At 37.0% G+C, this 21,420-nt stretch overlaps 2 protein-coding genes and 3 non-coding genes across 5 annotated transcripts; 4 read left to right on the plus strand and 1 right to left on the minus strand.

Annotated features, from left to right (window-relative positions):
• The first annotated feature begins 274 nt into the window (after positions 1-274).
• Positions 275-4,163, plus strand: LOC110754939 (ribose-phosphate pyrophosphokinase 1). The gene is made up of 8 exons (XM_021956070.2): positions 275-598; positions 973-1,146; positions 1,543-1,791; positions 2,052-2,195; positions 2,282-2,449; positions 2,811-2,880; positions 3,396-3,477; positions 3,803-4,163. The coding sequence occupies exons 1-8, from the start codon at positions 449-451 to the stop codon at positions 3,981-3,983; spliced, it is 1,218 nt and encodes a 405-aa protein (XP_021811762.1). The 5' UTR covers positions 275-448; the 3' UTR covers positions 3,984-4,163.
• Positions 4,164-12,494: 8,331 nt separating this feature from the next.
• On the plus strand, positions 12,495-12,582 carry LOC148294409 (small nucleolar RNA U61). The gene has a single exon (XR_015836130.1). It is a non-coding gene; the product is annotated as a small nucleolar RNA U61 (small nucleolar RNA).
• Positions 12,583-12,670: 88 nt separating this feature from the next.
• On the plus strand, positions 12,671-12,756 carry LOC148294410 (small nucleolar RNA snoR14). The gene has a single exon (XR_015836177.1). It is a non-coding gene; the product is annotated as a small nucleolar RNA snoR14 (small nucleolar RNA).
• Positions 12,757-12,855: 99 nt separating this feature from the next.
• Positions 12,856-12,953, plus strand: LOC148294411 (small nucleolar RNA Z101). The gene has a single exon (XR_015836165.1). It is a non-coding gene; the product is annotated as a small nucleolar RNA Z101 (small nucleolar RNA).
• A 4,626-nt stretch (positions 12,954-17,579) lies between these two features.
• LOC110754959 (deoxypodophyllotoxin synthase-like) lies at positions 17,580-20,311 on the minus strand. Its single transcript, XM_021956096.2, has 5 exons — positions 20,019-20,311; positions 19,827-19,913; position 19,737; positions 18,571-18,804; positions 17,580-17,816 (listed from the first exon to the last, which is right to left on the minus strand). Exons 1-5 carry the CDS (start codon positions 20,201-20,203, stop codon positions 17,580-17,582), a joined length of 744 nt encoding a protein of 247 aa, XP_021811788.1. The 5' UTR covers positions 20,204-20,311.
• Between the last annotated feature and the right edge of the window lie 1,109 nt (positions 20,312-21,420).

Below are 21,420 nucleotides of genomic sequence, written 5' to 3' on the forward strand. Positions count from 1 at the left end.
TAAATTTCGAGCCAATCAATCCAAAACCTCCCCCCTTTCAACCAAAAAAAGAAGAAAGTGAGTGAGAAAGGAAAAAAACATGAAAAGGCCATGCGTTGAGTGAAAGCGAAACAAAAATATGAAAGCATTAGTAAGTAAGTACAAGGAATTGGGACGTGATGAATTGGTTCACATGGATTTGACTGGCCCCACTTCCTTAAGTAACGTGCAGCACGCGAGACGGTGTCGTATTGAACCTACCACCTCCGCCACCACCACCCTTTTTTATAATTTTAAAAGAAAATACGAAAATGCAAATGCCGTGGAAAAAACAGAGACCCCCGCCATAGATAAAGAGCCACACTGCTCTCTCTCAGAGCATCCCCCAAAGCACACGAAGGCACTCTCCCTCTTCTCTGTCCAAGACCCTAACCCTAACCCTAACCCTAATTTTTATACCGGTAAAGGTATGGCGGCCTCACTCATTATGCCGACGTCTTCTTCGTCGTCGTCGTCAATGGCGTCGTCTTTTTCGTCTCTCTTCTCTCGCTGCTCTGTCAGCCATAAAACTCTGCTCCCCAACGACTCCGGCTCTCGAATCTACGCTCCTAATAGCGTCGTAAGTGTACCGAGACACATTTGCGTTTTATGTTCTGTAGTTTGAACTCGAAAATTTTCATTAAATTTTTCAATGTTGTTTCAGCTTTCAAAATTGAAACAAAAAGCAGTTTCCTTTGAGGATGGAGCTTTAAATGGCCTTGTAAAAACATTTTCCAGAAAGAGAAAAAGAAAGGGGTTGGCTTTGACAATTTCCAACATAAATTTTCTTCAACTTTTATTAGTTTTGACATGTTGGGTGAAATTCTGCTGTGGGTATTTGAGTGCAGCTAAATAAAGTTTTGTTGTTGTTTTCATTTTCTAGATAATGTTCCAAAGTATTTACAATGTCATTTTCAAGTTTTGTTGATTTCTGTATTTGCATTATTGTTGTAGAAATGTGATATGGCTGAGCCAATTAAATACGGAAATGGGAAGCCAATCATTCCTATTGTTAACGAACGGACGCTGCCCAAGTTCTTGGAATCAGCACGCTTGGAGAAGTCAGTTAACAGAAGTAGTCCTAGGATCAAACTGTTTTCTGGCACAGCAAATCCTGCACTCTCTCAGGTAATCAGAATCCGCTTTTGATTTAGCGTATATATGTTAGACATCACCTTTCAAAGAGCATTTTCACATTTCCTTGACATTAACATTAACTGATAGAGCATGTTTTGCTTTTTAATACTGATGATTTACTTGTTGGATTGGCTGACATGAGACAATATCCCTTTATATATATTTAAACATAAGGTTGTCACATGCATTTCGTCTTCAGTTTTTGAAGCTGTGTGAAAAATGTTGGATGCTTTTAGTTGTATATTTCTAGCTGTTTACTAATTGTTTATTACTTAAGAAACTTCTTAACCATCTTTCCTATATATTTGTCTCTTCAACACAATAAATCGCTTATAGTTCTTGGGGCCTTGTGCTTGTGATTGCTAACTATCAGTAAATTATGCTTAGGAAATTGCTTGGTACATGGGATTGGAGCTTGGGAAGATCAACATAAAGCGCTTTGCAGATGGTGAAGTTTACGTCCAATTGGGAGAGAGTGTTAGAGGATGTGATGTATTCTTACTGCAGCCAACTTGCCCTCCTGTGAATGAGAACTTCATGGAGCTACAGATAGTAATTGATGCTTGTCGGAGGGCATCGGCCAAAAATATTACTGCAGTAATTCCATATTTCGGATATTCCAGAGCTGATAGAAAGGCAAGTTTATTTCATAGTGTTTTAGGTTGAATTTTTCTAGGATATTATCAGTAGAAAGTACCTGGAGATCAAAGATTACAAACAAAACTAAGGAAATATGGCATTCTGGGTGGTTTCATTCATACTTTGTCAATGGGAGCGGGAGGGCATACCATTAAGTTTGTTACGAGTTCAACATCTTTATAGTTATTACTTTTATTTTAATTGAAGCACATCGTATTTGGCATTTGAACTGGAATATGTGTTCTTTTTTCCTCCAGACTCAAGGGCGTGAGTCCATTGCAGCCAAGCTGGCTGCAAACCTCATCACTGTAGCAGGTGCAGACCGTGTTCTTGCTTGTGACATTCACTCTGGGCAGTCAATAGGTTACTTTGATATACCAGTAGATCATGTATATTGCGAGGTGAATCAGCTCACTGATTTTATATTCTTGACTTGTAAAAGCTTTGTGTTCTCTAAAACTTACGATATTTCTCATGTGCAATTTAGCATGTGATCCTTGATTATCTTGCCAGCAAGACAATTTGTTCTGATGATTTGGTAGTGGTGTCCCCTGATGTTGGGGGAGTTGCAAGAGCACGTGCTTTTGCAAAAAAATTATCTGATGCACCTTTAGCCATTGTAGACAAAAGACGTCAAGGACACAATGTTGCTGAGGTAATTTCTGCAGCAATGGCCTGCTTTAATCTTTGTATGTCTTATAATGCTTCACATGCAACATTATACTTGATGAAGGGATATAATATACTGTGGTCATTCTGGCTGAAATGTTTAAATCCCATCAACTGACGTGAATTTTTTTTGGTCATAAGTCACATCATGTGTCCCATGTCTCTGTCATTGTTCTAAGTTTTTATTCATACTCTTAAAACTAGTTTTTTTGGGACATTACAAAATGTTAGGACAACGTACAGGTGCATAATGGCATGGCTGTCAATGTTGTAGCTCATTAATGTAACTAACAATAAACTCCCAATGAGCAAGGAATTGTTGCATCTCTAATTTTTCACCTTTGTAGGTGATGAACCTGATTGGTGATGTAAAAGGAAAAGTTGCAGTTATGGTGGATGATATGATCGACACTGCTGGTGAGTCAAGTGATCTTGATGTCAATTTCACATCGTATATTTGTCCTTGCACATAAATTCAAACAAATAAAAATGAAAGATAGAGGAAGAAAAAGACAAAGCAAATTGAATTTAAATAAATAACCAAATAAAAGGATATAAAAAGTCAAATTGAACTTATGCTTTTTATATATGATTCATTACTTTCCTTGTTTAAGTTAAATAAATTTCAATGACTAAAGCCTTTAATCCTCTTTTGTCATTACCTTTTTATACCAGCTAACATTTATGGTCCATTTTTGAAGTTTTTGTATGATGTTTCTTTTGGGGGAATGACCATGTGTATGTGAACTTCTCCTGTCCATCCATATCTCCAGTTAGATTTAAATGTTGCAGCTGATATGTGATATGATTTCCCTGAGATTATTCTCATGGTCAGATTGACGTGTGTTTACCTCTCTTGAACCAGCTTGCATGAGATATATCATTTTGCTGCCAGTTTTCGATTCCTTTTCTAAATGAGTTGCATGTTGTAGGGACAATTTCAAAAGGTGCAGCTCTATTGCATCAAGAAGGGGCAAGGGAAGTCTATGCATGCTGTACTCATGCTGTGTTTAGGTATCAACTTCCTTTGAAGCATTTGATCTTCTTCGTTTATTTGAGTAGATGCATGTCATGGCTCTTTGCTGTTTTTACTTCTATCCAGAGATGACCTTCATCTTTTAGTTTGACTGCTAGAACTTCTAATATTTTGACTATTTTTATGTTTCCCTTTCTAAGTTGATAAATTTCTTGTAAGTCTAAGCTGCCCATTACTGATCAAAGTTCCAACTCTAGATGCACAAGATCTTCTGCAAACAAGAACTGCTAGAACTTCAAATCTTTTGACTTATTTTCTGTTTCCTTTTTTTGACTCTTTTCTTTTGTTGCTTTTTCTTCACAGCCCTCCTGCAATTGAAAGGTTGTCAAATGGCCTGTTTCAAGAGGTGATTGTAACGAACACAATTCCTGTTGCGGAGAAGAATTACTTTCCCCAGTTGACTGTGCTTTCAGTAGCAAACCTGTTGGGTGAAACTATTTGGCGTGTTCATGATGATTCTTCTGTGAGTAGCATATTTCAGTGAAACCAGATAAGGATGATAGGCAATGCCAATCGCTTCCTTCAAAATCTATAGCACATTGATTTCCCCATCCAATCTTCCATTTTTATTGGTTCTCTATAGATCATTTTTGTGCTTTCTTTTTAAATATATATGAAATATATTTATCTTCTTTTTTTTTATAGAAAAAAAATCCTTGTTCAATGAGCTTATAGCATTAGAGAAAGATTGTGGAAGTTCTACAAGTTAGGTTTGATGTAAAATTCGAGATTTATCGTAACACCCCAACACCGGGTTACATAACAGGGAACATAAAATGTATGGTATGGGACCTCCAACTTGATTTGGTCGTACCAACTCAACCACTTCACCAGGTTACGTACTTGGTGCCTATTCCCTTGGAGATGCTCTTACAATTCGACCACAAATTGATATCTCAAATAAGAAACAAAGCCTTGCATAAACTTATATTGAAAGAACAAACAAACACAACACAACACATTTGCTAAGAAAAACAAACACAAACACGACACATTTGCTAAGGAAAACAAAAACAAAAAGTACATTGCAAAAGAAAGAGGGATGAGCTAGCTTGGATTCTTTGACCCCTAAAAAAAGAAAATCAAATCAGTTCCAATGGTGGTGTAATTTGCTTGATAATATTGAACATATTCCAACAAGTTCACTGGCTTATTCTGGATTGGGTGGTCCTTGTCGACAAGCTCGTTGGGTATTTGTATCACCCCTTCCTGGAAAGAAAATAGCCCCAACGAGTATCTGACCTCATTTTCCCTCAAAAGTCACTCTTATGTTTACAAGATCTTATTCTGCCATTGCTCCAAACCTAGGCCAACCAAAGAATGCAAACATCCTATCTGAGATCTTTATTCATCTTGCAATATACAGCATAGATAGTTGATCACTGAAAAATTCTTGCCAGTATGCATTGATTGAAGTATCAGACTACTAAAAGTTTAAGTTTAAGTTAGGCTCATGTTTCACTCCCCTCCTTTAACTACGCTTATGTTTCACTTTAAAACCTAATTTGACTCACTCTGTCTCATCCGGTCATAACGATATGAGTTTATAGATATAAAACCTCATTTACATATTTACTTATTTGGAATGGGGACAGTTATGAACGCAATCAACTACTCCCCTCCAAAAACTTAATTCCTCGTGTTTAAAACATTGACTTCCAAATTTTAACGTGTTAATAAACGCTTGAGAATTCATGAATTTGACTGGTTTCCATACTCATATATTAGTAAAAGCAAGGGAGGTAGTGGAATAATTTCCATACTGATATATCAGTAAAGGGGAAGTCAGGAAGGAGAATAATTCCAATACCCCTTCCATGTAAGTAAACATGAGATAGCTGAGTTTGTTGTCGGACTGTTATAAAAGAATTGGTTATATATATATATGATATGTATGTATGTATCATGTATATGTATATCCATGAAAAAGCGAGATCAATGAAATGGTGTGACATACCTGATATCCACCACCAGCTAGGAACAGGCAGGATGAAGGCAAAGGATCAAAACCTATCCACTCATTATCCTTTGTGTTTATCTCCAGACCATTGACATGATTTTGATGCAGAATGGTGGTAATAGTCTTGTCCGTATGACCGGCCAGACCCACTGCATTTCCAGTTTTCTTGGGTTCTTTATATTTTGTAAATCGAAGATTGGAAACAGTCGATTGAGTGTGATCGTCATGGTACTTCTCTATGCCATAGTTTTCAAATACCGTTCTTGTCACAATTCTTCCATCACTTTTGCATACAGATCAACACTCTCACTAGCCAACAAAGAACCAATAGTGTAAAAAGGTGAATCAATTAAATTATTATTAGTTCACAACTTGTAGCAAGTCCATAACATGTCAATAACAAAAGCGTAGGATGATTTATCTGTGTTATCACATGTTACTGCAAATCCTAAGAGAAAACATAAAAAATATAATTAGATAACATTTAAACAGTTTAAAATTAACAATCCAAGAACATTTACAAATCCAATAAAACTTTTCTTTTTTCATGGCTCAAACCAAGGAGAAGTTCCTTGTGATAGGACTCTATCTTTCAACCTTAGAATATTAACCAAGAACATAGAGAACCCAAAGAATATTTTCTGTATATTTCTCAACATGCCTGTACAATGGCTACTCCAATTGGTAATAAAGCCACCATAGAGGTTACCACAGCAATTGTAACAAATTCTCAACTAAAACTTGACACGTGGCTAACTAACTAACCAAAACTGTTTTACAGTTTTGCCCTCCAACTCCTAATTCCTATCATTACCCCTCCCTTTGAAACTAAGTTTACAAGTATTGAAAACTTAGTACAATGAAAACAGAGGTGCCGAAGAAAACGCAACTTGATTCATCTGGAATTGAAAGCAGCTTCAACCTGAGCAATGAAATCAGGAAATCTGGCCTTGAGGTCATTGTAGTCCTCCCACGTGGCATCCTCTACTGTGTGACTCTTCCAATGCACTAAGACATCCACCCCTGCAGCATTGCCACGTTTGACGAGCTTCCTTTCCAAAATAGCCAGTGGCTCATCTTGCACAATACCATCTTCAGTAATTCGAGGTAATGTTAAAGAAGGAGTCACGTGAGTTCCCAAATGCTTCTTCAAACAAGACACATGAAATACGGGGTGGATCTTACAACCAGCAGGCAATTTGAGTTTGTAAGCCACTGGTCCCAACTTCTCAAGTATCTCATAAGGGCCATAAAACTTGGGCAAAAGTTTATGGTAGGAGTGAGCAGCCAAGGATTGTAACCTGTAAGGTACCAATCACAAATACACCAAATCCCCAACCTGAAATTCCCTTTCTGATCGATGTTTATCAGCTTGAGTCTTCCTTCGATTCTGTGCCGTAAGGAGATTAGATTTGAGCAAGGTCAACATTCTGTCCCTTGCAGCCAAGCTTCTGTCAACATTGGCAAATCTTGTAGTGCTTGGCTCATATGGTGTGACAGTGGGTGGGGGCTGACCATAAACAACTTCAAATGGGGTTAACTTGGTTGATGTATGATATGCTGTATTATAGCTAAATTCTGCCCAAGACAACCAAAGCAACCATTTTTTGGGTTGAGCTGCAGCAAAGCACCTCAAATAGGTCTCCAAACACCGATTAACTACTTCAATTTGGCCATCAGTCTGTGGATGGTAACCAGAGCTCATCCGTAATGTTACATCATGCAATTTGAAGAATTCTTTCCATAAGTCACTAACAAATATTGGATCCCTGTCACAAACAATAGAGCTAGGCATACCATGTAACCTAAACACATGATCCATAAAGATTTGAGCAATGGTAGCAGCTGAGTAAGGATGGGATAAAGCAATGAAATGGGCATACTTGCTCAGACGATCCACTACCACAAAAATGAAAGATTTCCCTTGGCAAGGTGGTAACACAACAATAAAATCCATTGAGATGTCAGTCCACACCTTATTTGGTATAGGCAGGGGTTGCAATAATCCAGCAGGAGTCACAGTTTCATACTTGTGTTGCTGGCAGGTGTGACATTCAGCCACCATTGTCTGCACATCATGTTTCATACCTGGCCAATAAAAACTCCGAGATAATCTTTGATAAGTCCTTAAGAAACCAGCATGACCAGCTGTAGGAACTGAGTGATGAGCAGCAAAAACTTTGGCCTTCCAAACTGAATCAGGACTGAGGACTATTCTGGAGTTATATTTGAGGAGACCATTATCAATATGAAATTTGAGTAAATGATTTGCTGTTGAAAGAAAATGTGAAGGAGATAATTGTGTATGACCAGCAACAGCTAGAATTTGTTGCTTTTTACTGATAATCCAAGGATCACCCTCATTGTACCTTCGTAAATCATCCATCCAACTGTGATAAGGATATGTAATTGCCAAATTCTCAATATACTGCTTAGCAACATCATTTCCAGTGGCCACGGTATCCATGGCAAAGACTTGAACTGTGTCAGTAGAAAAACTGTGACTGATAGGAAATCTAGACAAAGCATTAGCTGCTTTATTATCACTCCCTTGCCTATATTGTATCTCATAATCATAGCCCAAAAGCTTAGTGACCCATTTTTGCTGAAAAGGAGTGTGAGCCTTATGGTTCAGAAAGTATTTAAGACTATGGTGATATGTCTTAATGATAAAGTGTCGTCCTTGCAAGTAATGATGCCACTTCTTGAACAATTGCCATCATTTCCCTCTCATAAGCAAAAAGGGCGTGGTTTCTAGGACCAAGAGTCTTGCTGGTAAAAGCAATAAGCCTTCCCTCCTGTTGTAACATAGCTCCTATACCATAACCAAAAGCATCACTCTCAATGATAAAAGGTTTGGTAAAATCTGGCAAGGCAAGAACCCTGGGAGATAACATGAGTTCCTTGAGTTTGTGAAAGGCAGTAGTAGCCTCTGGAGACCAAACAAAGCCATCCTTCTTGGTTAACTGAGTCAAAGGGAAACTTTCCCTACCATAGTGAGGAATAAATTTCTGATAATAGCCTGTGAGACCCAAAAAACCTCTCAAACTCTTCACAGAAGTAGGGATAGGCCACTATGCAACGGCCTTTTATTTGGAAGGATCAGCTGCAACTCCTTGCCTAGAGACGATGTGGCCCAAATACTCAATAGTAGAAACTCCAAAGGCACACTTGGACATCTTGACAAAAAGTTGATGATGCTTTAGAATTTCCAAAACAGTATGTAAATGCCTCAAATGATCTGACCATGAAGTACTGTAAACTAGAATATCATCAAAAAATACCAAGAAAAACTTCCTTAAACAATTTCGGAAAATCTCATTCATCAAACCTTGAAATGTGGCTGGAGCATTTGTCAATCCAAAGGGCATAACAAGGAATTCATAATGTCCCTCATGAGTCCGAAAAGCTGTCTTTTCAATATCCTCTGGATGAACTCTAATCTGATGATAGCCGCTCCTCAAGTCCAATTTGGAAAAATACTTCTCCCCATGCAATTCATCCAACAGATCATCAATAAGTGGAATTGGATATTTGTCCTTTATAGTTAACTCATTTAATTGTCTGTAATCCATGCACATTCTCCATGTGCTATCCTTCTTCTTGACCAACAAAACAGGAGAAGAAAAAGGACTATGACTGTTCCTTATAAAACCAGAATCCATCAGGTCTTTGACACATTTTTCAATTTCTGACTTTTGAAGTGGTCCATAAGCATATGGTCTAATGCTTGGTGGTTTACAACCAGCAACCAATGGTATCCGATGATCATGGTCTCTCACAGGAGGGAGAGTTGTTGGTGTGCCAAAAACTGCAGAAAAAAGAATCCAACAAGGCTTGCAATTCATGTTGTTGTGGTGAGGATAAATCATCTACAGGTGTGGTCATATTTTCACATTCCACAACACAGAGAATCACTCCACAACATCCTGAAAGCAACAACTTGTCCATATGATGACAAGAAATAGGTTGTGGAGGCTGAGGCCTGGAACTGGATAAACAAATCTGCTCCTTCCCATACCAAAATTTCATAGTTAATTTCTCAAAGTCCCACAAGATTGGACCAAGAGTTCTCAACCATTGAACCCCTAACACAATGTCACAGCCTCCCAATGGCAAAGCAAACATATCAGAAGTATACACATAATTCCCTATGGCTAAAGGAACAGCAGCACAACAACCTTTACATTGAACTTGTCCACCATCAGCAATCATGACATCACAAATATGAGACTGATCTAACTTCCAACCCAACTTCTTAACCATTCCACTATGGATGAAATTATGAGAGCTTCCATGTGAGATCCCACATCGACCAACGGAGAGGGGGTGATGTGCCTTATATGTACATACCCGCCTCCATCTAGCACGAGGCCTTTTGAGAGCTCACTGGCTTCGGAGTCATGGGAACTCCGAAGTTAAGCGAGTTGGGGGCTAGAGCAATCTCATGATGGGTGACCCATGGGGAAGTTGCTCGTGAGCTCCCAAAAACAAAACCGTGAAGGCAGAGAGGAGGGCCCAAAGCGGACAATATCGTGCTACAACAGGACAAGCTGTGATACAACAAGCATTCACCTCAGCTACTTGTTCAAGTTGTTGTAATTCATGAACTATTTCCTCCTCCTCCGAACTATTATAACCCATATCCAACAACAAGATTTGCTTCCTTGCACACTTATGACCCCTCACAAATTTTTCATCACAATAAAAACAAAGATTATTCTGCCTTTTATATTGGATTTCCTCAGGGGTTAATTTCTTGATAAGCATATCCTTTCTAGGAACAATTTCAGTTTTAGCAGGAACTAAGCCATTGTGTATTGGTAAAAGAGGCAATCTTGACCTAGAAATTCCAGAAGAATGTGCAAACCTCAACTTTTGGAGTTTAGCATCCACTTCATGAGCAATATTCATGGCCTCATGAACTGTAGCAGGACAAAGCAACTTGACATCATGCTTGAGTTATTCTCGTAATCCTCCAATGAAACAGCTCAATCGAAAAGTTGGACTAAGATCACGGATTCGAGTTGCCAAGCGTCTGAATTCAGCGATATAATCCTTTAAAGGACCTGTTTGATGAAGCTTAAAGAGCGACTCTGCAAAATCCTCAAACCCATGAGAGCCAAATTCTCTGCAAAATTCCCTGGTAAAATCTTCCCATTTGGAGAAAGAAGAAGCACATTCCTCCCATTGATACCATTGCAAGGCCTCACGATCCAAATGGAAGGAAACCATTTTGACCTTTTTCTCAGGTGGCACCGAAAAATAATCAAAATACTGCTCAGCCTTGTAAATCCATTCAATTGGATCATCCCCATTGTTGAATCTGGGAAAATCCATCTTAACAAAGGGCATACGATTCTCAGAAGGAAAACCCCTTTCCCTCTCTCAATGATCCCTCTCTCCTCGCCGCCGAAAGCCGTCACCATCGTCGTCATCAGATGGAGGCGGGAATGGCTGATCAGAACCCTCACGACAAGAGTCAATTGAATCGAGGCGTTTGTCGATGGCCGCAAACTTATCCTCAAGAAGACACTGAATCGATTCCAAAATGAGTTGGTTCTTGGAATTAGAGGCTTCAAGCGTAGCAACATGAGCATCCATTGTTAACGAACGAGTACGAACACGAGCACGAGTCATACACTAAAGGAACAGCTTAGAGGATCAATGGCCTGATACCAATGATAGGACTCTATCTTTCAACCTTAGAATATTAACCAAGAACAGAGAGAACCCAAAGAATATTTTCTGTATATTTCTCAACATGCCCGTACAATGGCTACTCCAATTGGTAATAAAGCATCATTGAGGTTACAACAGCAATTGTAACAAATTCTCAACTAAAACTTGACACGTGGCTAACTAACTAATCAAAACTGTTTTACAGTTTTTCCCTCCAACTCTTAATTCCTATCACCTTGATATCGGTACAATGGTTCTTTTAGTGACAATGAATACTTGTCCAAAGAAATAACTATTGCCGATATCAGGGCCGCCCCTGGCATAGTGCAAGTGGTGTTACCGTGCATGACTCCCGGTTTTGGAGGGTCCCGAATTTTTTTTACATGTATTATATATGCATATATACATTATATATATACGTGAGCGCACAACATATTTACACAAGTGTGGTCTTAGTGGTTTCTTTTTCACTTCTTTTGTTGAAATAACAAAAATTTCTCCATAAAATAACCTCAATGAGCATTGAATCCATGACCAACTAGACAATATTACCATACCATACAACTATACTAGACATATTTTCTTGAAAGATTTTTGTGGATATTAGTTTTACATGTTAATTGATGATGAATCTAAGTAATATAAAAATTTGTTTTTAGGGCATTAAGTCATTGCATTTATATATATATATAAATTTTTTGCAGAGGGCCCTCAAATTTTTTAAATTATTCTTTTTGCAAGCATTGAATTCCAAACACCAGTGAAAAAATAATTCATAAAAACACAAAAAAGAAAAACTGATATATTCAAACTATTATTAACAATAATTTAAGAGTCTCTACTTGGGGAAAGAGACCAGTATTTTTCAATTAAGTATTTGAAAACATGAGGCACAATTTGTGGAAAAAAAAACCCTAAACATAATAATAAGAGGAGTAATAGTCCCGGAGAACTAGCATTAGGACAAACATTGCTATAAAAAAAAAAAAAAAAAAAAGTAAAAGTTGAGGAACTACAATAACCATTTTTGTAATTTAATGACCAAAATAGGTTACAAATTCAGCAATTATTGCTCCAAAATATCATAAATATTCGTGATGCAGCAGCAGCCCGTTTTCAAAGCCCATACAAAACATTTCACTTTCACCCTGGTTACCCTATCCAGTCCAGCCGACGTTTCAGCCCATACTCAATAGGAAACTAGGGTTTCTCCCGTGGTGCCTATAAATTGCCTCTTCTGCATCCACCTCCTCTCAACTCCAAGCCCCTCTCTCACCTCTTGCTACAGAAGCAGCCTCCACTCTCTCCCTTATGAGTCTCTCTGTGTTTTATATCAAAATTCACTGTAATTGATAGCTTTGATGAAACTCTTTGTGTCCAGAGTCGGCTGCTCTTGAGCACCTTCTATGACGGTCACAACCCTCTAAGAAGTTCTGAGCTGTCTCCTTCTACCAGTCCCTTCTTTTTTCCCCCTTTTGTTGTTGTAATTTTCATGTTTTAGCCAAAAAAATTGTTGTGAATAGAAGAAAGCGAGGTGACGATAGAAATTCATGTCTGTCAATCCACTGACTGTAACAGTGTGATGTTACTGTGAATCCCGACAGGTTCTGATCGCTTTCTCACTTCTAATTTCGTTCACTCTCACACACATTGTTTTGAATTGGGTCGTGTGCTAAATTCTTGATAATTCTGGATTATTTGTTGTTTTTATTTATTTGGGCAGTTGATGATCCTCATTGATATTAATGGGTAATTTGCATCTGAAACATTCATTGATGTTTTATATATCACCTTGGAGAACTGATGCCCTTGTTCTTTTTTTTTTTCTTCTTTTAAAAAGAATTTTATTATTTGGTTTTGCTTATAAAGATATGCTAATATATTGAGTGACCCAAATTACCTCACTATTTAACAATGTATATTTGCCAATAAGAGGTGAGACGTTGCCTTGCTTTAAATCTCACTGCTTGGAATGTGACAATGGTGGTCTTGCTAGATTATCTTTCTAAGTGGAAAGGCCTCTCACAATTGTCTTTCCACAAGAAATTGTTGTCTCTCTAAATTGTTGAGGTTGGAAGCAAGACATATTTTGTACCATCTCTTTGTTAAGCCAAGTTACATTGTTAATTAGTCTGATATTTTGGAATTCACTTGGTTTTTAAATTAATTAAAAATACATTCGTCTTTAATTTAAGGTCAAATGAGCTAAACACCCTTACAATGAAGAGTGTCTTAACTTTGCCACTCCATGTATACGAATATCTTAACAAAATTTAGATCCACACAATAGAAGGGGCGCTAATTACAAAACAAATACAGTAAAAAAACTTGGTAGAATAGTGCAGAACAGCCTTTTTGGGCTGTTCTACGGCTTGTTTTTGGGCCTCTACAGTCCATTATTAAGGCATTTATATATATATTTTTGAGATTTTGGGGATGGTCTTGTAGAGAAGTCTGCCTTTTTATTGGGTGAGCGAAACATTGGTCAGGTAAAAGAAATTCATAATTGCATTCTACTATACAGCAAACAGCAAATCAAAGATAAACTAGATTACGTGGAGGAATCATTAGGTGTAATAATATTCATATAAGAAACTCGTTTCTTTATCTTCAAATATGAAGATGCAAAAAGTTAGCTTTAGTGAAGAATTTGCTTAGAGTGATAGAAGTCTTTTAAAGATGAAAAATTGGTCATCTTCAAATTTGGATCTCCATTGGGTTTTTTTTTATAGAACATCTCTAAATCTTTAATCCATTTGGCCAAACCAAAAATATTTGAATTTGAGGTCAAAAAGCGATTTAGTTATTGCTTGGATCCCAAAAAATTTCAGTGGAGCCCGCTTGTTTCTAAAGTAGGCATGTGCAAGGGAATTAAAATAGCGCGCATGCTGTAGTGGTTGTTGACTACCTGACGTAGGTAGTGTGCCAAGTGTTAGTTTGTGGTGATGTTGCTATTAGAATTCAACGACAATAATTCAATCTTCTTTTTTTTTATATATATTTTAATAATAACTTAAATCAACGATCTAGATTAAATTTAAGTTATTGGATTTTTTTTTATTACTATTAAAATAGTTTAGATTTAATATAGATTATTGATTTAATTTATTATTAGAATATAAAAATAAAAAAACGAAGTTTGAATTGTTGTCATTGGATTCTAATAGCAATATCACTATAAGACGACACTTGGCATGCCAACAACTACTGCAGTGAGGTCCTCATTCTGATTCCTTGGCTCTATTGAAATTGTTTTGAGTCTATGCAATAATTGGATTGCTATTTGGCCTTAAGTTTGGGTTTTCTCAAATTTTGGCCCCTTCATTTTCTTGGGTTGAGAGAGAATTTGGGATATTTTGTGTTTGGTCTCATGAGTTGGAGATGGCCCATGTTGAGGCTAAACTTCAATTTTCATCCTCCAAAATACAAATATTCATGTATTTTTAGGACTTAAATTTTTTTTTTCCTCCAAAGCATAATAGAATTTCACTTAAAAATAAAAACAAGTACAACACCATATGTAAAATATAGTTGTTGGAATAAAATAAAAAACAGCACAGCACAACTTTTGAAAATATAGTCGTTGGAATCAACTTGCACAGGGACTAGTTGTGTTGCACAACTTACTGGCCAGACAACAAACTTGTCACGCAGGGCCCAGCAATTTTTCGTCTTCACATGGGCTTTCAAGCAAAAAAAAAAGCGCAAAGTTTGGGCTCTACATAAAATACTAGTCCAGGCAAAAATTGGACTGGAATTCCACCCAAAATTTGACATTTCTCAAATTTACATCCCCCAAAATACACGGGTTGGAGAAAATTTTTGGACTCAAAACTCATAATTTGGGTTTTTACCCCTTGGTTATGGCATAAGAGCACATCCAATGGTGTATTCAATGGAGAAGAATTTGGAAACTTAGTTCTTAGACCATCTCCAACCATTGGGGTGGAAACCCAAATTTTCATTATTCTTCTCCAACCCATGTTTTTTCAAGGGTGGAATTCCAGTTCAAGTTTTGTCTGGACTGGTATTTTATGTGGAGCTCAAATTTTGCTTTATTTTTATTTTTTTGGCTTGAAAACCCACATGAAGATGCAAAATTGTTGGGCCTCACGTGATAGGCTTGCTGTCTTGCCAGTAAGATGTACGACACAGCTGGCCTTTGTGCAAGTTGATTCCAATAGCTATGTTTTCAAAAGTTGTGATGGACTGTTTTTTATTTTTTATTTTATAATTCCAACGGCTATATTTTACATTAACGATCAGGATTAATTTTAGGCAATCTGAACCGTAAAATTTCACATCCAACGACTCAAATTTAAATCCAAAGGTCAAAGTACGATTTATAATTCATCTAAATCAAATCTAACCCCAAAACTTATTGGACTATATAAATATCCATTCATTTGGTAAATAATTCACCAAAAATCATTTTTTTCCTCTCTCCCTTTGTTATATTTTTTCATTCTACTTTCATTCTTATTGAGAATGGCCCCAAAACCCCAAAGAGGTGTGAATTGGAAACCACAAGAAGATGAGGCATTGTGCAAAGGGTGGGTTTCTATCTCTGAAGATGGGGCTCATTTTGGTTGCGTGTGTACAAAAGTTTTTGAAAAATGATCTGGGCATGAGCGGAGCCGAGATACGATCACCACAAGCTATTGCTTCTCGGTTAAAGATCATCAACCAATAATGTTCTCTATGGAAGGCATGTATGACAAAGGTCAATGCAAGACAACCAACAATCTTGAAGATGTGGAGCCACTCACATGCCTTGCATTGGCCTTTGTCATACATGTCTTCCATAGAGAACATTGTTGGTTGATGATCTTGAACCGAGAAGCAATAGCTTGCGGTGATCGTACCCTAGCTCCGCTCATGCCCAAATCATTTTCCAAAAACTTTTGGTACACACGCAATCAAAATGAGTCATTTGATTGATTGGTGCCAATAGCCCCATCTTCAGAGATAGAAACGCACCCTTTGCACAATGCCTCATCTTCTTTTGGTTTCCAATTCACCCCTTTTTGGGATTTTGGGGTCATTTTCAACAAGAAGAAAAAAATATAACAAAGGGAGAAATGAAAAAAATGATTTTTGGTGGATTATTTACCAAATGAATGTCTATTTATAGAGTTTGGAATAAATTTTGGGGTTGGATCTGATTTAGATTAATTATAAATATTATTTTGACCGTTGGATTTAAATTTGAACTGTTGGATGTGAAATTTTACTGTTCAGATTGCCTAAAATTAATCATAATTGTTGATGTAAAATATAGCCGTTGGAATTAAAAAAAATAATAATAAAAAACATCACATCTATTGAATTTTTAGCCGTTGGAAACAACTTGCACAAGGCTCTAGTTGTTTCGCACAACTCTGCTGGCCAGACAGCAAAGCTGTCACACGAGGCCCATCAAGTTTTCTTCTTCACATGGGCTTCCAAGTCAAATAAATAAATAAAAAAGTAAAGTTTGGGCTCCACATAAAATACCAGTCCAGGCAAAACTTGGATTGGAATTCCATCCCAAATTTGACATTTCTCAAATTTTCACCCACCAAAATACGTGTCGGAGAAGAATTTTGGACTCAAAACTGAAAATTTAGGTTTCCACCCTAAACCCTAAGCCCTAATGGTTGGAGATGGTCTTATGGTTCTTATTTTATATATTTGGATATTTAGTTTTTAATGTGTGGATATAGTTGTTTTTGATGATTTGCTATGGCATTGTGTTTTGTAGCTTTAATTAGCATTTAATTTGTATGAGAAAGAAAGCACTAATGGCTTGTTTGGTATCTAACTTGGATCCAATTTTATAAACTCAAAAACAGATTTTAAGTCGAAAACCATAAAAACTAGTTCTCTCTCTCTCTCTCTCTCTCTCTCTCTCTCTCTCTCTCTCTCTCTTGCGTCTTCTTTCTCCTGCCCACATCTTTCTCTCTCCTCCCTCTCTCTCATATATATATATATATATATATATATATATATATATATATATATATATATATATATATATATATATATATATCTCTCTCTCTCTCTCTCTCTCTCTCCTTTTCTTTTGTTAATTTCAATTTGGGAATTTAGGGGTTTCTTATTTTAATTTCAATTTGTTTACATCTTAAAAATAGTTTAGAGTTCAATACCAAACAAGTTTTTAGATCTTAAAATCATTATTTGAAAACTCATGTTTTTAAAAAGAATCATAATTTTTGAATTTATTTTTTTGAGTAAGATACCAAACAGGATCTAAACATGTATTCAAGAAAACCATAAACAACATCATTTTCTTTCAAAAATTTAAAATTTAAATTAAAAAAAAATTTACATGAAAGAAAAAGAAGAGAACCAAATAGGCAAGAGCTTCAGACCAAAAAAAAAAAAAAATAGGCAAGAGGTTGGACTTGGAGTGAGCCGTGGAACTAAGAAAATTGATCAAATGGCACAATATGCCTTGCCGGCATACTCAGTTTCGCCCACACTTTTCCGTGCATTAAGAAATTCCAAATGACTAAGAGGCTTGTAGAGTAAAGGGTGGTCCTTGTCCACCAGCTCATTTGGTACTCGTATCACCCCTTTGTATAGTGAAAGGACTCTGAAAGAATATCTTACCTCATTTTCCCTCAATGTGACTTTGTATCTATAGGGTCGGATTTGATCGTTGCTCCAAACCTAGACCAATCAAACAATGAAAATATCACTTGATAAATAGTTTATTTTTTTATTTTTAAAGAAGAAATTATACTTGTTGTTAAGGGTGAGCATCAATCTAACCGAACCGACCAAAATGTAGCAGCCGATTTGATTTAGTTTTAACCATATAAAAAGTCAAACGAACTGTTATGCTTTCGTTCAATTCTGATTTTGAGCTTTAATCAATTGGTTCGGTTTCTGTTTTGGGTAAAAATCGATTCAATTTGGATCATGCCCATACTTGCTGCAATGTATGTAAGTTCTATTTCATATGTAATCTATAAGCACTAACGTTGGGAAGCCATTAGAGCAAGCACAGCAACAACAAAAAAAACACACGAACTGGCCTTGGTCTTCCTCTCTCTATGCACTCTAATATAAATCTCTCTTGTATGGGTAGGAATATGAGTCTGTTTTCTGTGCATAAGAGTGTGGGGACCTAAGCCTTAGTTTTATAGGGTGAGAGCCTTGAGGTTCCTAGCCCATAAAGGAATCCTTAAAGCTTATCCTTATCACCCCATGAATCCATAGCCTAATATAATAGATATTCCACAAGTGAGATAGAGCTTCAACTCTATCAAACTTATCCGTGCATACCAAGCTTATCTTTCCCTCGTATTCTTGATCAAATTGGAATCCTAAATAGATGTGAACTCAAATAGAGTTCTTCCAATGTAAAGACTTAAAAATACATGGTAAATAAAGCATGAAGAAGTACTATTTGGTGGCATACCTGAAATGCATCACCTGCTATGAATACCACTGAGGAAGGCAGAGGATCAAAAGCTACCCACTCATCATTCTTTGTATTGATCTCCAGGCCATTGACATAATTCTGATGGAGGATGGTGGAAAAGGTCTTGTCTGTATGACTGCGTAAAACCATGTCACCTCCAAGTTTCTCGGGTACTTTGTATTTTATAAGCCGGAGATTGTGAAAAGTCAATCGGAATTGATCGTCATGGTACTTCTGTTGTGAAAAATGGACAAACACTTTCACTCACTCCCCTAATGATCTTGTTGTTGATGGACTTTGTGACACACACAATGATGGATGAATCACACACACACACACTTGAGACAAACAACCAAGCACAAAGTGACACAAGAATTTATAGAGGTTCAGCAATTGCCTACATCCTCTTGGTGATCCCCTTGAGAAATTCACTTCATGAAAGAATAAGTTACAACTTTGGTTTTACACAGAAAAACCCCCTTAGAACTCTATTCTCTCCCCAAGCTCTCTTTTCTCTCACACCCCTTGGTGTTCCCTCCTTGGTGTCTAGACTCTCAAGACCCCAACTCAGCTCTAAACTTGAACTGATTGCTCTCTCTCACGTTCTCCCTTGGTGAGTTAACCTCTTTTGAACACAATAGCTCCCAGCTACTTGACCACCTTGAGATTAACCACACCTAACTTCAACTTGCTTTCTCATCTTATAATGTCTTGCTTCATTCCCCATTACTTACACAGACCAATGGACATAAGATAAGGCACCATCTTGTCATCCACGTTCCTTCCTTTAGTCTCCCACTTAGACTAAAGATCAGATCATGCAAGTAAACAACTCCCACTTCAGCCACCTTCCACTAAACCAGAAAATGGAGAGTGAATCCTTCAAAGCAAGACAAACAATTGGCAATGAGTGCTCTCCCAACTATCCAGCAGGTAGTCCACCTTCTTTTACCTCAGAAGTGACCCATTAAGCACCTGCAATCTTGTGGAAAGCGATAGCCACCGAAAAAGTAGTTGAAAACACGTAAGAAACCATCAGCACAGCACAGGGGCGACCGGTCGCGGATACCTTGCGACCGGTCGTCGAGACCATTTGGATACCTAGCGACTGGTCGCAGATACCTTGCGACTGGTCGCTTCCTGCGAATTTTCCAGACTTCGACTCTGTCCAAAAACGACCGGTCGCCCAAACCTTGCGACCGGTCGCTGCCTCCTTCACTTGCAACCTTAATGTGAGCCAAATTTCCAACAACTTCTCCACACCATAGCTTTCAAATACCATTCCTGTCACAGCTTCATCTATCTCTGCCATCACTTCCGCATATAAATCAACACTCTCACTGTCCAACAAACAACAATTTAATTAATCTTGTAACCAAACTAATAAGCTCTATATAGTTCGAAATCGAAGTGGAAAGGCAAAAATATATGTAGAATACTTATACCGAAATTGGTCGTTTCCAGTTGGCCAAAAATGATGTGTGAAGTCCTGAGTTTCTTGAGGGTTTGTGCCATTAACAATTCCAAAGGTTTTCTGCCCAGAAGTGGAAGTATTGCCTTGAAGCATCCGAGCTCTTCGAGTGCCCGGCAAAGTGCCAGTTGAAGAAAATGGGAACCTTCCCCAATTCATTCATAATAGGACCTGCATTATATCCAGTTCACATGGTTATGGCTTGATGAATTTGGAATCTCCTCCAACAAAGTGAGGACTTCGATCCGTGATTTGGCCATACAATAAGACGTTGAAATAATAAGTCCATATGCATGTTGCCTGGTAGAGGGCAACAAGCATTATTTGTTGGCTAAGGCAAACAACAAATAATGGTAAGCTTTAAAGTCAACGTTCATTAGAAGTCAACGTTCATTTGCCTATTTAAAAGCCAACATTGTCAACTTGACTAAAAGCCTTGTATAATGATTGAAGAAAAAAAAAGCTTAAGAATATGTATGTGCGTTCTTTTTTGTTTTTTTTTTTCTGGATAACAAGCGATATAATTTTATTAGAACAATTAAAAAAATATAAATCTAGCCATTCTAATTAGCAATATGACAGACATGAGTTCTTAAATCAATGACAAAACCAACCTCTTAAGAATATTATTATTTTTAACATTTAAATTTGGTCAAGAACAAATTACACATGTGTAATGATGGTATTGAGTCACACGAAATTATAAGGATGTGAATATAAATCAAATGAACTTATAAATACAAGAATCTGATCAACTTTAGGCGACTTTGGATGATGTAAAAAGAAAGCTATTTTTCTTGCTTTTGGCATGGCCAAATTCAAAGGTGGTCATGCCTTTTGTAAAAGAAGAAGGGTTTCACGGGTTTTATCATTGCTGTACTCGTTTCTTGTTTTTGCTGTTGGGGGATTCATATTTATTTATGCTTCCTAAATTATGCTAGTTTTATTTAGAAAAATAGCCGTATTATACAATAAAACTAGTCAGACATGTCAAATTATACAGTAAAACTCTCAACAATAATAAAGACATACGATATCCGTACTAGCACATAACTTCACATCGAACAAATATAGGCAAGTGGCAGGGTTATTAGCATTTTCCTTTTGCCAAAGGTAGAGTCACTTTTGAATTTGCCCGCAAGAAAAAAAAATATACATATATATATATATATATATATATATATATATATATATATATCTTTGGCATCATCTGAATGACCAGCAAAACAAACAAGCAAGAGGAGATGAAATAATTTGTTCTTATTTAACATTTGTGACTCTTAGAGTCAGTGGTGGATTCAGAAATTTTCATTCTTGGGGTCAATCTTTTCCTAGTCCTTGAGCAAAACTAAAACTAAAACAAGACTCAAAATAAT

This window comes from Prunus avium, chromosome 5 (genome assembly GCF_965620075.1).
Source record: "Prunus avium chromosome 5, drPruAviu1.hap1.1, whole genome shotgun sequence".
In the NCBI taxonomy this organism is placed as follows: Eukaryota; Viridiplantae; Streptophyta; class Magnoliopsida; order Rosales; family Rosaceae; genus Prunus; species Prunus avium.

Bases quoted from the DNA above. Each gene is read 5' to 3' on its own strand.
- LOC110754959 (XM_021956096.2), bottom strand. From the start codon at position 20,203: ATGAATTGGGGAAGGTTCCCATTTTCTTCAACTGGCACTTTGCCGGGC. The intron at 19,914-20,018 runs GTATAAGTATTC...TTTGTTGGACAG, and splicing joins ACTGGAAACGACCAATTTCG to TGAGAGTGTTGATTTATATG. The intron at 17,817-18,570 runs GTATGCCACCAA...TGATTGGTCTAG, and splicing joins TAGCAGGTGATGCATTTCAG to GTTTGGAGCAACGATCAAAT.
- LOC110754939 (XM_021956070.2), top strand. From the start codon at position 449: ATGGCGGCCTCACTCATTATGCCGACGTCTTCTTCGTCGTCGTCGTCA. The intron at 1,792-2,051 runs GCAAGTTTATTT...TTTTTCCTCCAG, and splicing joins ATTCCAGAGCTGATAGAAAG to ACTCAAGGGCGTGAGTCCAT. The intron at 2,196-2,281 runs GTGAATCAGCTC...TGTGCAATTTAG, and splicing joins TAGATCATGTATATTGCGAG to CATGTGATCCTTGATTATCT.